Genomic DNA, 21,744 nt, shown 5'->3' on the forward strand with positions numbered 1-21,744 from the left:
TGGATCAGCGAACACAACGTGCCATTGGAACACAGGAGTGATGGGAGTGATAAAGGGCCATTGGAACACAGGAGTGATGGGAGTGATAAAGGGCCATTGGAACACAGGAGTGATGGGAGTGATAAAGGGCCATTGGAACACAGGACTGATGGGAGTGATAGTGGCATCTGTAGTCTATTAAGATATTCTATTAACCAACCGAGCTGTGTTTAAATTTTGTACCCTTTGTGACCGAGGTTGTTTTAGTGTACCCACACAGTAATATGAGAAGGGCTTTCTTTAGATACCATTATTTTGATCACATTGTCTAATTCAATATAAAAAAAAATTTAACATGGTGAAAAATTGACTTTTATTTGAAAATGCTTTACTCATCTGCAAAAGCTAATGAAAAAACCTGCTAAATAGATTCTAATATTTGTCCTGAGCTTAGAAATAACCAATGTTTTTAAGTTTTTTTTTTTATTATTTATTTATTTTTTACAAATTATAGGGCAATAAGTACTGCTTTTTGAAAACTATTTAATAATAATAAAAAATCTGGTCATTCCGCTCCCATGTCCTATTTGGGACATCTTTGTAGCTTGTCAGTTCATCTTACCCCATCAAATCATATATGCTAGTATTAAATTAATGCAATGTGCAGCCACCTGCTTGACACACACGGCACCGCACACGGCACCGCACACGGCACCGCACACGGCACCGCACACGGCACCGCACACGGCACCGCACACGGCACCGCACACGTAAGATAATTTAAAACTGCAGCTCTCCACTGGCCTTAAAGGATCATTCCAGTGCTGAGGGGTATACATTAAATGTATTATAGAGCAAGTGCTGTTTTCATTGCATGATCGTTTGATTTCTATGAAATATATAAATACCAGCTTTCCTCTGGTTTATCTGTAATGGGTGCGTGTAAGGACCTGCCTTTCAGCCACCAGTACTTTACCGTGAGAGAGCAAAACCTAGGTGTGGTCTGCTTACATCTCATGTTCATACACGTATGTTTATCAGTCTATCAATTGGCTGCCCGGGGTCTGCAAATTCCCTGACAAATCCAAAGGTTAAAAGTCTCCTTTTCATCTTATCTCTGAGAGGGTAAACTAACAAGGTCATATCAGACTGCATGGAGAAACATAACCAGAGTGCCTGGAGCCGAATCACCATAAAAACCCGATTTTATTAATAAATGGCTGGAGGAGCACGGTCTTCATGGTTTTGTATATATTTTTTATTTAACATCCAGACTCAAGATTGGAGATCGAGGATAATGGCATTAAAGGTTTCGATTGATTTGCTGAATCCACCTATAGCTTGTAATCTTTTCATTCACTTTTGTGGTTCGTTACACCGAACAAAGCCAAATTTCTTGTTGGTGAAACGCGCATCAGGCTTTTTGTTATTTGCATCCACTAGACAGGGTAGGTTTAAGTTCTCTAGGGAGTGCGGACTCTGCAGACAATATTGGGGAGCCATTTAATAGCTTTCACGAAAGAATGTTTTTTAGTGTCTGTAGCATTTAGTTCTTTTCCAAATAAGGATATCCCTATTAAAGAAATCCGACATTTCCACCCCACCATTTTAGTATTTTTACGTAATTAAGTTTTGGAATCCTTAGTAACTCGTTGCTCTGGGATTCAGTTCCCTCGTGTTCCTTGTTTTATTTAATGGGGTGGTGGGATTTGTTTTTCAAACTCTTTTTCATTCACTATAACTGTTTTGGAGAAGTTTAAACACAAGAAACTATTTTCCTTGGTGAACATGTCCTGTCCTGAAGTTCTCTCCTTTCATCTCGCCCTACCTTTACAGCTCAAGAACAATAAGCAACCTGAAACTATGGGAGATATAACCATACATGGGAACAAGCTGGGATTTGCCCGGAGTGTTTGGGGCGAGCTCCGCCCACACACATGACTAGCCCCTGACAACCCCAAGCCTCGTTAAGCTACTCCCCTGAAGAGCGAGAGCTCCAGGAAGTTGCCATTTACGGACCAATTAACATAAAGACCTACAAACGGGAAGTTAGGATGGCTGCTCTGCACGCACGCACATATACATATATACATATATATATACATATATATATATATATATATATATATATATATACACACACATATACACACACACAAGAATAAGCGTATAGCCGCATTAAGGAACTAAGTAGTTCTGTTCTTGCTTACTTCAAACCAGGAATATCCAGGAGGTTTGTAAGTCCAGTCCAGTTGATCTCAAGGAGCTAAAATAAAATAAATAGATCAGTTACACAGAGGAAATAGAAATGAAATAAAAAAACTCTAAAAGCCATTTGGTGCGAGAATACTAACAATATACATATTACTGGAGCCGGCAGGCAGGCAACGCGTGATCCTTAATTGCTATATGTTGAGGATACGTGCCCCGCTATGGCTACATTGTCACTTTGATCAGTTAAAATGTCAGCTCCTTATTACTAAACATGATAAACAATAACGCACCCAAAGGCACACAAACCATCTGCCAGCTGATACAGCAGCATTTTCCATTGTATGACAACCACGCGTATGTAACGGAGCGGCCGTTCCCCCTGCCGGCACATCACGGAATAATCTGTGTTGCTCCCTCCGCAGGGGTCCAAGGCATTAGGAAATGGCAAAGTGTAAAAACAGCAATGAATGCGAAAGCCTGCATTCAGTTTAACAACAACAGCTTGTCAATCAGCGTGACAATATGAGATAGAAAATGTAATTGGGGGGGGGGGATAATAACGCAGAACCGGAGAACAGGAACGTAAGATGTGTTCACGTTGCATATTCAGATCACACAAAAACAAGCATGCATTCCCATACAGGTACTGAATGCTCCAGCTAACACAAGTTACTGTATCTGGAAGAATTTATCAATAGCCTACTTAGAATAACATGTGAAAAGCTTCACTGGATGATAACCCAAAACCATATGCATATAAACATGTAAGTTTGGGGCCACTTAGAAATTTCCCTCCTTTTGAATGGAAAGCAAAATGTCTATTAAAATAACATGAAATCCAGCGCAGACGGGGTTAACGTTTTAAATGACTACTGTAGCTGGAAACAGCTGATTTTTAATGGAATCTCTTCATAGACATACAGAGGCCCTTTATCACTCCCATTACTCCTGTGTTCCAATGGCCCTTTATCACTCCCATCACTCCTGTGTTCCAATGGCCCTTTATCACTCCCATCACTCCTGTGTTCCAATGGCCCTTTATCACTCCCATCACGCCTGTGTTCCAATGGCCCTTTATCACTCCCATCACTCCTGTGTTCCAATGGCCCTTTATCACTCTCATCACTCCTGCGTTATATGAATTAAAGGGAATTAGTTATTCACTCATTCTTACATTCAGGGTGCTATTCTTCATTAAACACAGGATTCACTGCTATACATATGTTTTAATTATTAAAAACCATTTACTGCTTTCCTAAAAACCTTTTCCTATTACAGCACCATACATATAATAGAACTGACTGGCGGAGGCGATTCACTCGACGGTCTATGTCACGTTCACCAACGAAACATTCTAAACATTAGAAGATAACCAATTATAACTGGGGATTTGGAGTTTCTGTGCTCTCGGGAAGGAGCAGAGATCAGATCGTCCTCTCGTCTGCCAAAGAACTGGAACACATTACCATACAAAGACAGAAAGGAGAAAATACAAATGACTAACGCTGCACAACGCGAGATCTGCATCCAGCGCTAGCTGCATCACACAGGAAACTCTAAACAAGAAGTCACCCCCTTTGATGAGAATTTACATAATTAACAAATTGGTCAACATTGCCTTATATGGCCGTCCGAGGCCCTCCAAATACCCCCCGGGAAATCGGGCTGTGCGATTGCCAGTGACATGAAACTGGAAACTTTGAGCAGAGCCGGCTGACTCCTGTGGATTTTCCCCGCATTAGTAACGACGTGCTTCTGATTTTGATCCAAATGTCCTCTTGTTTAGACACAGCGGCATTACGAGCACAAATCACACTCTTTTATTCATTATCACGCCGATAATGCACGCTTACCCCGCTGAGTTCCAGCCGGCCTCAAACGCCATACAGAGGAACAGGATTCTAGTATTTTCCCATTTAACCCCTTCACTCAGCAGCAAGTACTATTAAATGACCTTCAGGTCGCACACACAGATAGATCTACATGCGGAGACGAGAGATCAGGCTGTCTACCGACAACCTGGGCTCCCCTCTATCGCCAGACACAATTTAACATAGAAACATAGAATTCGGCAGCAGATAAGAACCATTCAGCCCATCGAGTCTGTCCTTTTCTCCTGATGTAAGGCAGATCCTCATGAGTCCTAATTTTGCCTTAGATTCAGGATAGATTGCACAGAACAAAGTTATATTTAAAGGGATTTAAATGGCCGATCTGTTCAGCACCCCCCCTCTGTTGGTGTCATCAGTGACCCCCTGATAGAGATACCTCAATGTAATCGGAAGACCCTACAGTGGTCTCTCGGCGTATCTCATTGCCTCTGATCATGCAGAGCCTGGCATCGCCATCGCTGTGTGATCAGCAGAGATCAGCGCGGGAAATGGGACAAATTCCTCCTCTCTTTAAAAAATTGGGGGGGGCGGGGGACACTTAAAAAATAAATACCTAAAAAGGAGTGATGAAATCATGACATGGTTTGCGTCAAGTTAGAAAAAACCTGGGGTCTGCAAACACCAGAAGAGGATCTCTAGCTTTGTTCATCTCTGATAAGGAGCAATGCAAAGAAGAACAAAAAGTAAAAAAAAAAACAATAATAATCAAAAAGGGTTGGGAGCAATAACTAAATGGCTCTCGGATTATCTAAAAAACACGAGCACCGTAGCAGAGCGTCAACCTTATGTATGGATCAACAAGAAAAACATAACATCTGGCCCTACAGCGGAGAATAATTATCTTGAATATCGTACTATAATGGGAGCAATGTATTTCCCCCAATTTGTATTTTTATCTGCCCTCCAGCGTATCCCAGTAACTCGTCTTCAGGAGAACGGATCGATTCAAAGATTGCAACACGTATGGCTTAGCAACGGAGCCTAATTCACCGATTAGTAGTGAATCTTACATTTAATTTTTTTCATATGATGTTTCCTGCGCAGATAAAGTATCTAATTTTCCATAAGATAAGCAGAGGCTTCTTTCCAATCTGTATAAAGCACCATCTCCGCCGCTATCACCAGCAGTAAGCGGAACGACCACCCAATGTCCGGAGGACATTCAGATAATAAAATCTGATTGAATGTGCCCAGATGTAGTCACGGATGTTTTTAAGACATCAACAGTCTCTACTTCGGATGTAAAAAGCGTCCTCTGATACCCTAAACGTTTGTGTGAACACAATTCTTGGCTCCAGAGACAAGGCACACAGAACGCTTTGCCTGTATGCGGTCCTCAGGGCCGGGAGTATAACCCGATCGCCCAGAATCTGACTTTTTGAATATTGGTCTACTAAAAGGAATCGTAAGCTCCTTCGTACTACCTTGTATTGAACCATCTATCTATATCAGAAGGGTCCCACCTTGGATTTTCACATGGTCCAGAATTTGGAAACTGGGATTTACTCCCATTTACACTTAAAGGGGCGCTCCAGTGCACATGATAGGTTGGTTTACCCTTTATAGTTCTGTGTCCCAGAAGTTCCATGGGGTCAAACAAGGTGGCTGAAAAACTGGTCCATAGTGGACAGCAACTTCTCCTAAAGGTGATTTTATTTCTTCTGTTGTAGCAAACTATTGCAGGTTAACGGATTTACAAATTAATTATATAAAATAAACCTTGCCCTTCCAGCCAGCATATGCACTATAATGCTTACGAGAGCTGAGTGTCCCCCGTAAATCCAGCTTGCAGGAGACGGCTATGGGGCTGCAGCTTCTCCTAAAGGTGTTAATTTTCTACTGGTAGGGAGGATTGTACTCTTGGCGTTAATGAGATTTATTTTACACTTACCGGCTTCTTAAGGAAAAATAAAGACATGGCTCCGATGATCGGTAGATCTCCTATCAGCGGCTCCAGAATAACTCTCATTGTTCCATGGAGCTGTAATGCAAAGTAAACATGGATCCATTAAAGCGCAAACATTTCGAATCCTTCATTAAAAGAGTGAATAATGCAAAGGTTTCCTCTGCTGCAGCGCCACGGGTTAGAAAGCTCGCGCAGGATTTATTTCTCTTGCGTGCAGATAGACCGGGATTAGGGAATTTGTCTGCATTATCTCAGCTACTGAAAGGAGGGATAATCTACGGCGGCGTTCACTCTCAGGATGCAGCTCCAAAGTACAAATACGCCGGTTACTGATGACCTAGAGGACTAAACGCTACATTGAAAGGGGAAGTTCTATCTTTATATACAAAGATTCCGTATAAAGCAACACAAAATAGACATATTTAACTAGTTATGCTTGTAAGATCTTTCAGTAAGAGATGAAGTTGAAGCATTGCAGTAACATTAAAGTCCAACAACCAGGGCCAGACTGGCGATTATGGGGTGGTCCTGGCACTTTAAGGCCAGCAGCCGCCCGATGACACAGGTGAGGCCAACGGCCGGATACGAGCAGCCGCACAATGTGTTTTCATGCTCCGTATCGCTGGAGCGGCAGATACGGTAAGTTTGGCGCACTCTTGGCCAGCCGCCCACCGGGCGTTTGCCTAGTGCACTAAATGGCCAGTTTTGGGTTTGCCAACAACGAATGCAAGAAATTAATTTAAAAGTGACGGAATACAAATACAAAATAAACTCCCTTCCTAATGAATGCAGCTAATAGTACACACTCCTTAACTTGTGTCTCAAACAATAAAAACATATATATTTTGTTTAATATTTTTTGGCTGTTTCTTTGGATGGACCCTACTAAGGGATCCATAAGATAACATCTATGATTTACGGTTTTATATAGCGCCATCATATTCCGCAGTGCTGTACACACACACACTTTCTAGCAGTTGCTCATTTTTATGCTAAGAATCCGGAAGGTATCACGGAGATAAAAGAAAGCCTCACGTTACCTGTATGCTCTTCACGCCAGCCTTGCAGAAGTACCTTTTAATTTCCAAATCTACCTCCGTGTTTCCTACAAAGCTGAAAGAAGAAATTACACACTGAGCTGGGGTACCAAATATAAAAAGGTTAATTTTTGTACGTTAAATACATTATATATTATATAAGTTACACAGTAGCTTATAACTATTATAACAGTGCTATGAAATCTGCTGGCCCTCCATAAATAAAATGTAATTTACAGTATACACACCTAGCAATAATGCCAAATATTATAATTTTACATAGATTTTCTTAATAAAATCCTATTTGGGGTATTATAATGTCTGATGCATAACAATAAAACAAGAATACAGAATATTCCAGGGTACTGATTATGATGTATCACCGGACCGTGCCACGATACAAACATCATTCCTAGTACTGTTGACTGTCCAAACCCTCCCAAGAAATAATTCTGTAAAATACTGGATCAATAATAAGACTTAATGGTCATGTGACACACGATCAAGGCTCAGATAGGCTGTTCCCATAGAACCTGGGGGGGGGGCTTGTTTAACATTTCTTTATGTGATGAAACCTTCAAGAGGTTACCTTATCTGAAGATCCAGAATAATCTGTCTTTTGTCCACATTTTCTGTGTAAACTTTAACACCATTGATTCTTAATGGCTGGAGAAAGACAAACAAAACACGGTAAACATCGTCATCCAGACGTTTGCCAATATTTGGGTTACTCACAGTAGGGGAAGTCAAAGCTGAAATATTTGCTCCTTAGTTCTTGTAGCGTGGTTTCCCTGCTCATTGTTTATGTACCTTTAACGCTGGAACGCATACTTGCCCTGGAATGCCCTGGCCCTGACACTATTGCTCATAGGCAGTACCCCTAGGACATGGTCCTCTTCATGGTCTTCTCCATTGAGACGTGATGTCATGACAAGAAGGAAACATGGGTTGTTTACGGGGGAAATCATTGATGTTTCCAACAGGCCTATTAAGAGCCCTTGGTGAACATGGGAACCTCATAGGCAGTACCCCTAGGACATGGTCCTCTTCATGGGTCTTCTCCATTGAGATGTAATATCATGACAAGAAGGAAACATGGGTTGTTTACTGGGGAAATCATTGATGTCTCCAACAGGCCTATTAAGAGCCCTTGGTGAACTTGGGAACCCGATCGCCCAATAGTCTGCTTCTACGAAAGGGTCCAAGGGTCCCCAGCCCCATTAGACCTGTCACCCTACTCCTAGGCCAGAATACGGCACTAAGTAGGTCATGTAACCTCTGGCAACTGCGCAAACAGAATGGTTCAAAGAATGGTGACACTGGTCAAGTCCCAGTAAGAACCGTCCCAAATCCTGCGGCAGCTGTGATACCAATAAATATATTTATGTTCCAATCAGCTGCAGAGAGTTAAACTTTGAAGAAATGGCTGTAAATATTACTCTAGCTACATAATATAAAGAAACCATTTAGACATTTATAGCAACATGATAGATGCATGCTTTCCCAACGGAAAGGGGACATTTAGACCGAAGCTGTGCCGACAATACACGTCCGCAACAATCTGATACAAATGTGTGTATACTCTATGAATGGAGACGATGCTCAGTATTTGTTTCTCGCACTTACTTGAGTGCCCATATTAATTCGGGTAAAACTGAAGGTGCTCAGATGGGTGTTGGCTCCTCTCACCGCCGGCTCTATGGTATCTCGAAACAGTTTCTCTATGAACTGGCAGATATAAGGCCACATGTGCTTGACTGTCTGCGAAACAAACAGCGTATAAGAGGATGTTTTACAGTTTGATCATGTTTAACGCTACGCGACATTAAACCTAATAAGCAGATTATCTGTGGTGGATCCTGCTGCTGCACCGCCGTGCAACTACAGGATCCATCGCCCTCCTCAAGACACGTCTCGGAGATAGTTCCCGGTGGGGTCATCTCATTCAGGATCTCCAGCCGTCATGTGGTAGCTCACTGACTGCATATTTTAAAAATACCACATAATAGTTCAAAGTCTATGAATAGTAACAATAAAAATACTCTTCCTTCAGCAACGCAGGACCTGACACACTGCACGCAGAGGGTTTGTGGGATTGAGTCACGAGGACAGGTCCCACACGCTAAGGAAAAGGTCATAGTTTGGTTCTGTCTCGCTCCATCATCTCACGTTTCAGTCTTTCACAGAGGGGTTTATACACTTACTAGTGTACGTGTCCATCAATGAAATAACATCTCTATTCTGTTTATTCTCCCTGCCTCTTTCTTCTCTCTCTCTTCATCTTTCTTCTCATTTCCTCCCTTTGTACGCTCTCATTCTGCTATTTTTTATTCTCCCTCCTCATTACGCACAATATAAAGTAGTCTCTCTCCCGCTTACAAGACTATCCAGCGCACCACACACACACACAATATCTGGCAACCGCTCTCCTTTGTGCGCATACTAGGCGACCCTCTCCTCCATCCTGCGCACAACACCATCCAGCAGCCCTTTCTCACTCTACTTACTATGAAGGGTCATCAAGGGTTTTTTTTTTGTTTTTTTTTTAACGCTTTCTTTCATATCAAATGGAAACTGTCAAGGAAATATTACACTCTTTCCTGTGATATGTTTGCACATGTTACTGTGTTACTACACAGTGACAACCAGAAACATAATCCAATAAATGAACCAGAGAAAAAAAGACAAAAATATACAGAATATGGGATTTTTATTTTTTAAAAACTTTTTGAATCATCACAGCTGGTATTGACCATTTCTGACACTCATGGGAATAAAGTAATATCTCATAAAATAAAAAAAATGAAATAAAATGTTCCCATGTTTATATTTCTTACCTTGTTTAGCCATTCTGCTCTTTCAATGTCTGGGAAGTGGACCTATAAAAAAAAGGCAAAATACATAATTTGTATGATTTATTTCTTTAAGAAATTAGAAAAATATTTTAAAAAATATATGTTTTCTGGATGTTCACACTGGCTTTTCTTTAGAATCAGATTGAAGCTGCCCCGATTTTGCTTCATAATAAAATGAATGTGGCACATTTGTGCCGTTGGTTATAAGAGACCGCTAGTCTGTATTGGGCTATTTAGGTTTTCTCACAAAATGGCAAACCTGCCAGACAATACTATGCATTTACCTCTCAGAAACAATCAGATAGACCGATCTATTTAAAACACAACTGGGAACTACAAACAATTTTACCCGGGACAACATCCCCAAATCCTCCATCACTTTCATTAAAAAAAAAGAGAGACATTCGTGCATACACAACACCAAAACCAGACACACATTTCCACCATAAATCCAATGGCCGCTTTACGTGCGAATCATCCAACATGCTGTACCTCTTCTCCTGTGCCCAACAGCAAGGTATGTGGGAGAAACAAGCCAAGCATTACGCAAACGGTTTAATTCCTACAGATATCGGGGAAAATATATACGTCTGTTGGAGAGCATTTCTGTCAACATGGGAGCCGCATCCAGGAATAAGAGCATCCTAGCTTTTTGTACCGATGGGATTGCTCCGCACCCAGGAGAGGGAACAATATGGGAGGTCATGCCGGTCTCATGCCTTACTCGCTGGCATTAACAGAGATCGTTACAAACCCGGGATTACGACAATGGACTTATTTGAAACAGCAAACGTATCGATATAAAACGTATGTACGTTAAACACAGTGTTTTTCTTTTAAATGTCTTCTTGAGCTAGGGCTAGGAGGTCCACGTATGAAAGGCATCAAGCTGCGCAAGCTTTCGCAGAGAGAGCTGGTGTGGCAGGATTTTTGTCTACTCATTTCCATTGAGTTTGAATTTTTAATGGATCACAGCGTTGCTTTATCTGACCTCATAGACTACCAGGTGTATACACTCACTGGATAAGCGCAAATAATGGCTTCATAGTATCTAAATTATTTAGAATGTAACGAATAATACAATAATTGTATTATTAATAAATAATTAGAAATACAGATGACTGCCCATAGACAAACCAGTGCTATGCCCAAGCCACCTGGGTATGATATTCAGACTTCTCTCGTTTCTAGCTAGCCGTGCGTGAAGCTGGAGTTAGCCCACTAAGGCACGGTGCTAGCCCCAGACAGTCTTGAATGGCCTGAGAGTAGTAAGGGAAGTGCGTGGGGAGTAAGCGGGGCTAAACTTAACTCCCCTGACCAGAGAAACCTGAAAGTGACCTTCACCAGTTGACTTAAGGTCAATCCCAGAGATTTTCCCAGGTATGGTTATCATAGCTAACCTCCTCTGAGGAGCCATCAACAGCTCCAGACTGGGGTCTGTCTGAGGCCAATAGTACCAAAGCCTCTTAACTCTGGCAGTCATTGGAATCTGATCTTGTTCATCTTAAATCCTTCATCTTGGTAGGGAAGAGGTGGTTTTGAGTAAAATTCTAGGAGTTTGCCCCCCCAATAAAATCAGACAGAACATACTCTGAGTGCGCGTCATCTCGCCTTCTCTATTCTTTTCACCACCTCTAAACCCACAATTCTTAATTACAAAACGTAGCACACTAAACCCCTTACACTTCCAGTACCCGTCCCAGTTACAAAAAAATACATTGCGGGGACTTACAGGAAAGAATGCAGCCAATCAGGACCAGGCGGTGCACACAGGAGACCAATAGCAATAGATTAGAAGTAGAGCTGAAACAACGAATCGATAAAATCGATAATAATCGATAACGGAAATCATCGATAACGATTTCCGTTATCGATTAATCGAGTGATCAATTCGTTGTTGGAGCACTCGGCTCCTTTTACTTACCTCCGCGAGCGTTCCCCGCTTCTGCTACACGCTCTGCAGTCTCCGCCTTCTTTTAGCTACGTGACGGATGTGACGCGTTCCGGAGGTAAGTATTCTTCATGTCTATGTGCACGGATCGCACAGAGCGAATCGCTCTGTGCGAATGGAGCCACTCGCACAGAGCGGTTCGCTCTGTGCGAGTGGCTCCATTCGCACAGAGCGGTTCGCTCTGTGCGAGTGGCTCCATTCGCACAGAGCGGTTCGCTCTGTGCGAGTGGCTCCATTCGCACAGAGCGGTTCGTGAGTGTGGGTGCAGGGCAGAGTGGGGGTGGGGGTGCAGGGCAGAGTGGGGGTGGGGGTGCAGGGCAGAGTGGGGGTGGGGGGTGCAGGGCAGGAGACTGGGTGCAGGGCAGAGTGGGGGTGGGGATGCAGGGTGTGAGTGTGGGTGCAGAGCAGAGTGGGAGACTGGGTGCAGGGCAGAGTGGGGGTGGGGATGCAGGGCAGGGTGTGAGTGTGGGTGCAGGGCAGAGTGGGTGCAGGGCAGAGTGTGAGTGTGGGGGCAGGGCAGAATGTGGGGGCAGGGCTGGGTGCAGGGCAGAGTTAGAGACTGGGTGCAGGGGCACAGTGCAAAGTGCTGGGTGCAAAGTGCCAGTGCTGGGTGCAAAGTGCCAGGGCTGGGTGCAAAGTGCCAGGGCTGGGTGCAAAGTGCTGGGTGCAAAGTGCCAGGGCTGGGTGCAAAGTGCTGGTGCAAAGTGCTGAATGCTGGGTGCAAAGTGCTGGGTGCAAAGTGCCAGGGCTGGGTGCAAAGTGCTGGGTGCAAAGTGCTGGGTGCAAAGTGCTGGGTGCAAAGTGCTGGGTGCAAAGTGCAAAGTGCTGGGGCAAAGTTTCTTGAACAGTAATAGTCCACCTCTTTTCAGAATGTTTGGGGTTATTTTGTTTCATAAATATTGTGTTTGGGTTCTTGTACTTTGAAAATATTGTTTTTTATTACATCATAACAAAATAAGAATGTTAATGTAAATTTTAAGTTGTTTTTTAACATCCAGTTCATTAAATTCTTTTAAATAAACGAAAAATTTGCATTGTTTTTTTTTATCCGATTAATCGATTAATCGAAAAAATAATCGGCCGATTAATCGATTATTAAAATAATCGTTAGTTGCAGCCCTAATTAGAAGAAACCAAATCTTAAAAGCCGCTGGGTGAAATCTTAAGACGCCGAACGCTGTTACACAACACAGAATGACAACGCGTTTTCAGGTGTCGGGTTCCCTTTAAAAGATGTCCCTCATTAAATATTGACAGCGACAGGTTCTGCGTAACAAAACACAGAATTCTATGACAAATCTCCTCAAAGACTCTCATTTGTTAAAAAGCTTTATAACCCTGTTATGTCCTCAGGCCGACTCACTGGCTGCTCCACGCCTCACATTTATTGGGTTTTTTTTTTTTTTTTTTTTTTTTTAATTTGTTTTTGTTTTTTTAGCCGTTTTGTCTTAATCCAGGTAGAAGAAAGCGATCAAATTACCGAAATCAATTAGACTGCAGACTCCATAAAACCAGCTGTCACTTATTTACGGCTGTCTTCTCGCCAACAATAATTAAAGTGTACGGATCAATCCCGTCACCGCGGGCACTGCAAACATTCATACCTCCCAAGTGTCCCTTAATGGGATTTTAATCCCTCTTGCTTCTGGTTTTCTAGGAGCTCAGAATGTTTGCCGGGTATGAGGGCATCCTTGGGTTCTACAGTCAAAAAAACGTGTAACGGTTCATAAAATTATGTAAAAATATATATATTATTGCTCTTCCTACTTAAATAGCCATTAAAAAAAACAACTAATTGACATACAAAGCCCTGTAACAAAAAACAAAGTCATGTGCGCCTTGACGCACGTCAAAATCTAATAATAATAAATCAAAATTATAATAAAATACTAATACTTATAAAAAATAAAATAATAGTACTAATAAATAATACTAACACCAATACAAAAATACTAAATGCTAAAAATACTACTAAAATATTACTACTACTACTAATAATAAATAGCTAAGTACTCCGGCTTGGTTGAGAGTTCCACGGCATCTAACGAGACCCCCAGTGTGCATGCGCAGTTTGCCAACTAATAGCTGCTTTAGCCATCTAAAACTGGCTCAAAATGGAAAATGGAAGAGGACGTTACCGGGGTCTCGCTGGACCTGAGGTATTTTCACCAGGTAGGCCTTTATTTTTTCAGGTAAATAATACATATATTATTTATTGTTTGATTTACCGCCATCAAATTCCATAGAGTTGTACAAAGAGTAGACAGTCACAGGACATAACATATTACCCGCGAGCGACTCCACCGTTTCAGCCAATGACTTCCTCTTTGCTGGTTAAAAGGGGAGGATCTGGCAAAATCAACTAAAGTCAACTATTTTATGGGAAAATATATTTTTAATAATAAGAGAAAAAAAAGTAATGCATGTTTTATTTATAAAATACAGAAGAAATACGTGTTGTAAGCCCCATTATATCAGGGAAAACTACATATTGGTTTATGAGGATGTTTTGGGCGGTTTAGAACTTATTGTGCCAAGTCTGGTGTTGGGTCCTCAAATGGTTAATGGAAAGATCTTCTGATGGCTTCTGGAGCATTTTCAGTCTCCTCTGTGGTCTCCGCTGTGTGCCGGCAGCAGCTCAGTAAAACCGATTATAACAAATACAGTGTGCAGGCCGATTCAATTTTAGGTACCCTAAGATGACCTGGGAGGGGAGGAAGGTCTGCGCAGGCATAAAAGGAATGAAGTAAGACACTGGTCTGCATCCTCATGTCCTGACACATGGCCAAACGGGGACGTCTGTCTTAAGGGGTGCTTAGCGACCAAGCTAGGGGCAGGGGTTTATTCACTAAACGGAGAGCCGTCAGGGGAGCTTGCAAGAGAATTGTGGTTTCTCACTTACTTTTCTATTCATGATAAAGGGCCAACACTGGCAAGTTTCTCCAGCGTCAACAGCTGAGCTGGCCCTGTATAATGTATTATTCAAATGGGTAAGAGGACTTCAAAGGAACTCACTGCTTTAACTATCCATTATACCGGGTCAGCCAAACTCTTCCTGCAGCAGAAGCTCCCATTTGGCCCTCCATAACGCATAGAGAAATTAATGAGCCGAAACCACAATTCTCCCCTTAGTGAATAAAGCCCAGTATGACCTTACACTCTATGCCACGGGTTCTGCCAATATCGAATAGTACTAAGTATCTATGCATTCCGAGAGCTCGATCTCATTCCTTTAATACAGCTTTAACAAAGAATTTTGTGACCGAATGCATACAAATCTGGTATTGAAGTGGTTAACAGTGGGAGATTATTCATAAACATTGTTGCTTTTTTTTTTTGCGAATGAATGAGCCTCATTATACCGGTCATATTCCAAAGCCGATGCATTAACGTAGTGAGTGGGAAGCCCCCACGGGACGCTGTGTATGTATAGAAGGCTTAGCTGTAGGGTCCCCTCCTGACATTACGCTATATGAATCACGAACGGTAACGTGAAGCAGAAATGCCGCACCCTGGGTGACTTGCCAAGCCAGTCTGTTTCCTTTCCATGAGTCATATAGCCGCTACACGGCAGCCAGGCCGGTTTAACCAAATCACGTCTCCGAGTAACATCCATCACACATACCGTACACCTAGAGCGTATAAAGCATTGGGGAACCCTGTCTGGCTGCGGGGGGGGGGGGAGGGGGGGTCGGTTTTAGTGCCACGCTCACACAGTATTTCTCTCTCCTACCGGAAAAAAAAGTGAATTTTACTTTACTTATTCAAATAATATCTCAGCGGTCTCACGTCTAGTCATCTCAGTTACATTTTCCATAAAAAAGGAATAAATGTGAGAAACCGTTTTACCAAAAAAAAAAAAATATATATATTTTATTTCAACTTACTATGTAAAAAAAAAAAAAAAAAAAAGCAAGATATTTACATACCATATATCCCATTTTACAGCGCGGCGGAACATAATGGCAGCATATAAATCGATAAATAAAAAATATATATATATTTTTTTTAAATAAGATTTACATGGCATCCCCTGGTACAGACATGCATTATTTTCTTTTATCATTTCTATTTACCTGCGTTTAATATTTTTTATTATTTTATTTTTATATATATTTTTTTTAATTCCCAGCTATACCCGATTCTATGATGCAAACGATGTATTTTAATATTCCATCTTCTTATCAGAGCATGGCGCATGAACAAGGAGCGAGCTGTCAAAAACAAACATGCGCTCCGGTCAATGTGCGTCCCTGACACGGAAAACGTGACGAGTTATCGCTGCCGTTTTATGAAGGGAACCGTGTATGAAATCTGCGTGTGCCCAGACGGTTTTGGGTGCAGAAGATTACATATGGGAAACAACGATCCATTTTTTATTTACAGCCACGCATACAAAAGTAACGTTGGTTACAGCGTAGTTTGTTGTCCTGTCACTTGGAAGCAGGGTCTGCCGTCAACGCTGCTTAAAGGGGCTAATGCCCCCGACACCCCACTGATAAAAAATGAAAAATAGTTACCTGACTTAGAAGTTGTAGCCCTTTTTCTGCATGGTTCCAGATTGCTTGCCGCTGATTGGCTGCGTGAAGCAATCAGCGGCAAGCTGGCACTCCCACTGCAATTAATGGGAGTGCTTGCTGCACATGCGCGTGGGATCTGAACAGACCCCCGCTGAGCCAGCGCTGGAGCGGATCGGAGAGGAGTATATCACATGCAGGGAGATGTGTTTGGCCGCACATACCTCCAGCGCAAATAGCTGGGGGGGGGTGTGTCAGATGCACATAAGGGGGGGTTTCGCAGGAATCCCACCATACATTTGCATAAGCAGGGGTGCCCAACCTGCGACCCTCCAGCTGCTGCTGAAAGAACAGCTGGAGGGCCGCAGGTTGGACACCCCTGATTTAAAGGGACCACACGGCTATCATATGCATTATAGAGCACATAAAGGCCGGAGTATCCCTTTAAACGGTTCCTTTTGGCATCTCACACCAGAACCGTTAAAGGTGCTGTTCCACTTGGACACGCTCTACACTCTACCATGTTAACAAAACCTTAGTGGATCTGTCATTTTATTCTCCCCTCCGCAGGGTTAATCACATAACACTTATGTTCATATAATAAGTATGCGTAAACGAAAATGATCGTCTCCCCGTGGTGTGTACATTAGAAAGAGCTCTGGAACACTCTGTATTTTTTGGATAATAAACAAAAAAAGAAGTGGCTGATTAGATTTGCCAGATGACATTCCTCAGAAAGGTGAGGCGTGAAACATCAGCGTCGATAAGTCCAGCTCATATTAAGATATTTGATAAAAAAATATTTTTGGATACGCAAACCAGGGCTGGAGAACGTTCCGTATAATTGAATTATAAGAGCTCATTTGCGGGGTGAGAAACGCTGCCGCGCGATTGGACAAAAACTTCGGACTGTGTGGCACCATCGTGCCCGGGAACCTCCCAGGATAGGCTACCTGGAGCTCTCCCTGTTTTGTAGGCGTGGCTTTAATGGGGGGGCTGGCCCCAGATAACATTAAATGTGTTAGGTGTGGGAGGGGGATAGGGCTGGGAGTGGGCGTGGCTAACCACCCTTCTCCTGCACCAGGGAAACAGCGCTTCGTCCCGGAGACTCCGGGTCAAATCCGGAGAGTTCCTGGGTATGAGTAACCTCTAATTAGAACCTCAACATCTTCTACCAGGATTAGCGGCAAACTAGGCCTGTTAAAATGCTATTATTTGAATAGATTATACAACTCATTTAATATACTTACTATATAGCCAGGTTTCTATGGGACTTAATGCCCAATTAATAGCTCTTCATGCAACCGAATAATTCAGAATATGAACAATGTATTTATTATTATTTTTTCTAGGCAAAAAAAATACCAGATCCCCAGCCAGCAACCATTCGGAGATCCCAGAAAAGAGGGACATCGGAGACTTTGGAACCCAAAGAGGGACTGTCTCTTAACAAAAAATACTCGGGAAACGGAGCCCCTTCTATGCAGTGAAGTGTAAGAGCGCACGGACGGCGGGGGTCCTAACGCTTCGCCATTTGTAGACTGAGAAATAAAATAATGAAGCCGAGCAGCGATAAAGTATATTTTCACACATTCAATCACCGAATCCCACAGAATTAGTCTATTATTGGCTTCTATTATTATTATAAGCGCCCTGACTACTTGTACAACAATACATCAGTGGCACGGCACCTTCCTTTGTTAATGTTTTTGCTGTAATTTCAAGCATGCGACAATTATATATAAGTAACATTTCTACTTCTTTCAATAATTTGGTCTTTTCACACGCACCTGTCAAGAAAAAAAGAATAGCGCGCGGTTGCATATGCCGGAAGGTATAGCTGCGTCCGCATGTTACGCTAAGGAAATGTCTGAACTCATTAAACGGGCAGATATGGGATTTTTTTTTACCATTACAGCTCATTTACTGAACTATAGAAGTCCCTTGCATCCTCCCAATGTGCCGAGCGCATATACAGCACACCGCGGAGCCGTCTGGCCCCGCCGATTTTCAGCAGGCCAGCAAATTACCAGCTTGAATCGAGACTCCTACCAGTAGATTGGGGCAAGTATAACAATTTGGGTATTACTACCCCTTTTAGCTGCTTGATTTCATACAATAATAAAAAATATTATATATAAAAAATGAATATATAAATAATAATAATAGTGATCTGGTCAACTCTTTAGTGCGAAGGTTAAGCTTTTGCCTAAATAAGATCTGTAGTACCCTATGGAAGGAACTCCTAAAATAGACTGTCTGGGTAATTATTAGACTGGGTCTACTGCAAAGAAAACTAAGATTTGTACGTTATTTTTGAAATATTTGTACAAAAAATATTGTATCCTGGTTGATTATAACAATCATTTTGCTTTTTTGTTTACTGCTTCCTGTGAAACCCACTCATTTTACTGAAATTACTTAAAGGGAAACTCCAGCCATCATGTGTGCTTTAATGTATATAATGCATGAGGGAGAAGATCAGCGTATGCGCAGAAAGCGCTTCCATTGATTTCAGCGGGAGCATCTTCCTGACAGTCAAACGCGTGCTAAATGTCACATCACTGACTAGGCATAGGCTGCAGCTTCTCCCTAAGACACAAAATTATTATTATTTAAAAAAAAATGCAGTGAATGCGGTGCAACGTCTGAAAAGGGGTCTCATCTTTCTAATTGGACCACTTCGTGTCAGAAGACCCTACATAACCCAACGTTCCATACATACGTACAGGTAGAGATTAAACACACTACGTGCGCCCATGGCCTGTGGTATTGAGGAGACATAACGAACCAAGTGTCATTTGCTTGAAGGCAAAGAGGTTGAACTCCCGACTTCATTGTTGAGTTTTGGTTTTGGAGCAGCAGTAGATTCACAATCCCCATCAACTGAAGACAACCGTTTTTGCCTACTTAAACCATATGGACGGATTTGAGGTTACCACACAAGTCACATTAAATGCCCATTTAATACACCTATGCTGGATTCCATTCATCTCCGGGGTCCACGTTATGTTACGATGCCCAAGGTACCCAGGATGATTTAGAATTAGAAGTTTGTTTTATGTTTAGTTTTCCTTTAAGACAGAATACCTAATTCATATGTAAATTAAGAGATACAGAGCCAAAGCGCTAAGCTGTGTGTATTTAAGGTGGATTCAAACGTCCGCAACGCCATATTTACAGATAAACACGCTTTCCATACCGCGAACCTCCAAAGCCTCTCGCTGTAACTTCAAGCTACTACTTCACCACTCATTTTACTGATGTTTTCATGGAACCGCAGATATTTGCATAGAAATCCTACCTAATGTCATGAATTTGATACGGTAATGTCTACTTCTCGCTGTTCTCTTTTTAGGACAACCAGTCAAAATATTTCTTCTCCTATTTGGAGATGGGACCCCAGGGAGAGACTCAAACCTCTCTTGGTTGGTGAAATATCAGGTCCGTTATAAAGCAGAGGTCTTTATCTAGATCCCAAAATTCTAAAGTCTGATGTGTCTCATCTTAAAAAGACGACACACTACTTTCATCTTATAGTCAGCATGTGGCCTCTTCAGCCGCATTCAAAATAAACTGTTCAAAAGTTTGGGGTCACTGAGCTGTTTTTATGGGAAACAAGGAGATTTCTGGCTGTAACATAATTACAAAAGGGTTTTCTAACCATCAATTATCCTTTTAAACTTAAACTTGGATCAGCGAACACAAAGTGCCATTGGAACACAGAAGTGATGGGAGTGATAAAGGGCCATTTGAACACAGGAGTGATGGGAGTGATAAAGGGCCATTGGAACACAGGAGTGATGGGAGTGATAAAGGGCCATTGGAACACAGGAGTGATGGGAGTGATAAAAGGCCATTGGAACACAGGGGTGATGGGAGTGATAAAGGGCCACTGGAACACAGGAGTGATGGGAGTGATAAAGGCCTCTGTACATCTACAAGGAGATTCCATTAAAAATTAGCAGTTTCCAGCTACAATAGTCATTTACAACATTAACCCCGTCTGCGCTGGATTTCTGATCCATTTCATGCTGGAAAAGCCCAGAGGCTTCCATATGTTTCCCTGATTGCCCCTGCGGGAATTTTGGGATAGCCAGAGTTGGCTCATACATGCCAGCATTCAACAATAGTCAACAATTCTCGCATATAGTCCATACATTCAAACGGTCTAAGAAAAAGAGAACTGTCAGACTAACCTGATAAATGAGGTACAGACGACACGGCTCGGAAGCTTAAAATCTGGAGCAAAAGCCACAAATGGCAATTTCAGGGCAACTTCGGTCATCTTCCGAAAGTGCAAGGGCTTGCTAAAACACACCGCTTGGCACTTAAAGTTAACAGCCATGGCTCTTAACATATTGCGAATGCAGTTATTTTGAGGTTTTAGTTCATTATCAATAACAGGTTCTTTTTGAAGAAGACATTTAAAATGAGTGTTGTCATGGAAAGGCTTACACCAGCCCATGGGCCACCAGTTGGACGACGGGCTAAGCAACTGGAACAAACTAAGAATTCCAAACACTGAGGTTGCTTAGTATATAAAGTCAAGGTCAGTTTCTCCTAAATCTTTAAGATTTAACAGATGAATAGGAAAAAGAATCAATTTTTAGAACTCAATCTCATGGGCAATTAGTTCAAAGCCGGATCTTTGATTTATTGAGACGCGACGTTAAGTCTTAAGAATGAACTCAGCGATAGGAAGTTTAAAGAGGTTGTGAAGGCTGTGGGAACGTAGCCACTAAGCTACTGTATGTAAATGCAATAAAAATATAATATCCTTTCTCAACCATATAAAACAAGAAAAGTCACGATTATCACCAATGCTAGATATACCAATGACACGTTTTTTCCCCGTTCCAGTTAAATAATATCAAAAATATCTAGTTTTATTCCAACGTGCTGTGAGCTTTTGCGAGGGACTGTCCTGATTTTGTCACTCTATCCCGGTGAGCTCTACCTCGGCCCCTGACCGCAATCTTGGACGCGAGAGAAGGCATACCGCGCATGACATAATGACTATTATTAGATACCGATCCGTTGACAGAGGCACATAATCAAACAATGCTCTGGGCAGGCAAAAGTGAGTTCTGGTACTCCAGCTCCAGTGCATCATGGGAGTTGTAGTCCACGGCCATGTAAAGGCCAGGGGCTTTTTATATGTGACCTACAGTCAGTTCGGGGCGGCAGGCTCACCTTCAATAGCAGCAGCTGTGGCCGCAGGATGCCCGACGGCCATAAATACTTTTGTCCTCCAACTCACAATCCAAGATCCCCTTCGGTCCGAAGGAAAAACACGTGCCTCAAATAACTCGGATTGCTGGGATCTAATTTGGAAGCACAATTCTCCTTTAATTACGAGCAGAGCCACCGGCACGTCTATACTAACAAAC

The 21,744-nt window shown here is 42.3% G+C and overlaps 1 protein-coding gene across 3 annotated transcripts in view; it reads right to left on the bottom strand.

Moving 5' to 3' along the window:
• Positions 1-21,744, bottom strand: part of ESYT2 (extended synaptotagmin 2) — a 54,334-nt gene that overhangs the window by 18,143 nt on the left and 14,447 nt on the right. For all 3 annotated transcript variants that reach the window (XM_053468456.1, XM_053468455.1, XM_053468454.1), the window contains exons 2-7: positions 9,866-9,907; positions 8,655-8,789; positions 7,618-7,694; positions 7,032-7,104; positions 5,977-6,066; positions 2,190-2,245 (exon numbers count right to left, since the gene is read on the bottom strand). In XM_053468456.1, the coding sequence (XP_053324431.1) occupies positions 2,190-2,245; positions 5,977-6,066; positions 7,032-7,104; positions 7,618-7,694; positions 8,655-8,789; positions 9,866-9,907 (473 nt within the window). The remainder of the gene's footprint in view (positions 1-2,189; positions 2,246-5,976; positions 6,067-7,031; positions 7,105-7,617; positions 7,695-8,654; positions 8,790-9,865; positions 9,908-21,744) is intronic.

This window comes from Spea bombifrons, chromosome 5, assembly GCF_027358695.1.
Source record: "Spea bombifrons isolate aSpeBom1 chromosome 5, aSpeBom1.2.pri, whole genome shotgun sequence".
NCBI lineage: Eukaryota > Metazoa > Chordata > Amphibia > Anura > Pelobatidae > Spea > Spea bombifrons.